General features: G+C 39.7%; 1 protein-coding gene across 1 annotated transcript in view; it reads left to right on the top strand.

Annotated features, from left to right (window-relative positions):
• Positions 1–1,918, top strand: part of SMU1 (SMU1 DNA replication regulator and spliceosomal factor) — a 29,625-nt gene that overhangs the window by 4,906 nt on the left and 22,801 nt on the right. Inside the window, exons 3-4 of the mRNA XM_019624455.1 lie at positions 261–413; positions 1,602–1,712. Of these exons, the coding sequence (XP_019480000.1) occupies positions 261–413; positions 1,602–1,712 (264 nt within the window). The remainder of the gene's footprint in view (positions 1–260; positions 414–1,601; positions 1,713–1,918) is intronic.

A 1,918-nucleotide genomic window follows, 5' to 3' on the forward strand; every position in this document is an offset into this window, starting at 1 on the left:
TCTTGGAGATATTTCAAATATCTTTAGTTTTCTTCAGCATCTATATTCTGAACAAGTGGCCTGAGAGGAGAGGAGATTGGGAGATAAAAATGGAGGGTGGAAGTTGAAAGACTGAAGTCGTTACTTACAGTTACTTCAGTTGTTCACCTGAAAAGGAGAAGGGGCATTTCCCAATATTGGAAAAGGCCATTTCTGCATACTGAAAAAGAAATGTTACTAAAAGAATGCATTGAAACAGCCATTTTCTTTCATTTATCCAGGTGGTTCTGGAATTGATAGAGCTCCGTGAATTGGGGGCTGCCAGGTCACTTCTGAGACAGACTGACCCTATGATCATGTTAAAACAAACACAGCCAGAGCGGTATATTCATCTGGAGAACCTCTTGGCCAGATCTTATTTTGATCCTCGTGAGGTATGACTGGTAATAAAAAAAGAAACTGTTGTTAACTTTGAAAACATGCAATAATGTAATTTTAAAAATCATTGTATTGGATACTTTTTGTGATTTTGATTTAATTTTCAATAGTGATACTTTTTATAGATGTTGGTTGAAATTTGCATATGTTAAAGAGCATAATCTTGTTTTCTGAGTACTGGAGGGTCTTCCCTTCCCCACTTAACCCATTTTAGAGGATTGTGTGTCTATTAGTAAAGCAGCAGAAAATTTATTCTGATGTTATTTCCCTATTAGCCCAAGTACTTGTCTGGTCCTGAAGTGCTTCCTGACTGCTAGTATACTCACTGGGCATTGTGTCCCTTGCCTCTGACAATTGCAGTTTCCTCCCAGCTCTTTTAGTTCTTAGAAGCTCTTGCTTTTACTTCTCAGCTGATTATGCATACTGGTAGAGCATGGTGACTGATACTCTTTCATTCTTTCAAAACCCTGTATATATACTTTCATTCTTTCTCACTCAGCCTTTTATTAGTCTAAATGGAAGGAAGAATGTAATAGATGCTGGATAAGTTAGGGTAAACTCACAGAAACCATGAGGATGAAGGAAAGGAATTTAGGTTACCAAGACAGGATTTGTTAGAATGGTCAACAGCTTCTGGGCTGGGGGGGGTGGTCATTTGACTGAAAGAAATTACCAAAGAATATAAAAGAATCTTTGGCTCTGCAGATTTTTCAAAAACTGGAAAACAGCCCTGGCAAGCCAGGGTTTACTTGGACTCTTTTCAGAAATAATAGTGTGAATTGGCTGACCTCAGTTCTCTCCCAGCTCATACTTTTGAAATGCAAGTGGCTAGAATTGGGAAGTCATTTTAAAAAAACTAATTGATTTAATCAATCTCCTGTTTAACTGGGTAGTTTCTTTTCATGTTTTCCGTTTTGAATGTTTCTGCTTGATGATTGTTGTTGTTTTAATTTTATTGGGAAACAGCCACGGTCATTGGTTACACATTGCTTTAATGCTACAATGGTATAGTTGACTCTTTTAGGGAGGGCGCAGCTCACAGTGGCCCATGCGGGGATCAAACTAGCACTACACTCTAACCAACTGAGCTAACAGGTCCCCCCTGTTGTTGTTTTTTTAAAATAAGCACGCTTATATCTTGTAGCTGTTTCTTGGAAATGATGCTCCTCCCTCTCCTTTTTCAGGCTTACCCAGATGGAAGTAGCAAAGAGAAGAGAAGAGCAGCAATTGCGCAGGCCTTAGCTGGGGAAGTCAGTGTGGTGCCTCCGTCTCGTCTCATGGCATTGCTAGGACAGGTAAGTAAAGTCTGTGAAACTGAAATTACCCTGTATATAAACTATATGTATGAGCTAAAGAAATCAGACATCCTAAGTACTGGGAACTACCTACAGAGCTGCTTGTACTAACAGCTGTGCCATGCCACCCTCATCTTCCCTGGAAGAGGCAGTATGGATGAGTGGTTAAGTGCATAAGCTCTAGAGCCAGAGTTAAGGTGATCACA

The sequence above is a fragment of the Hipposideros armiger genome, unplaced genomic scaffold, assembly GCF_001890085.2.
Source record: "Hipposideros armiger isolate ML-2016 unplaced genomic scaffold, ASM189008v1 scaffold_591, whole genome shotgun sequence".
Classification (NCBI taxonomy): Eukaryota; Metazoa; Chordata; class Mammalia; order Chiroptera; family Hipposideridae; genus Hipposideros; species Hipposideros armiger.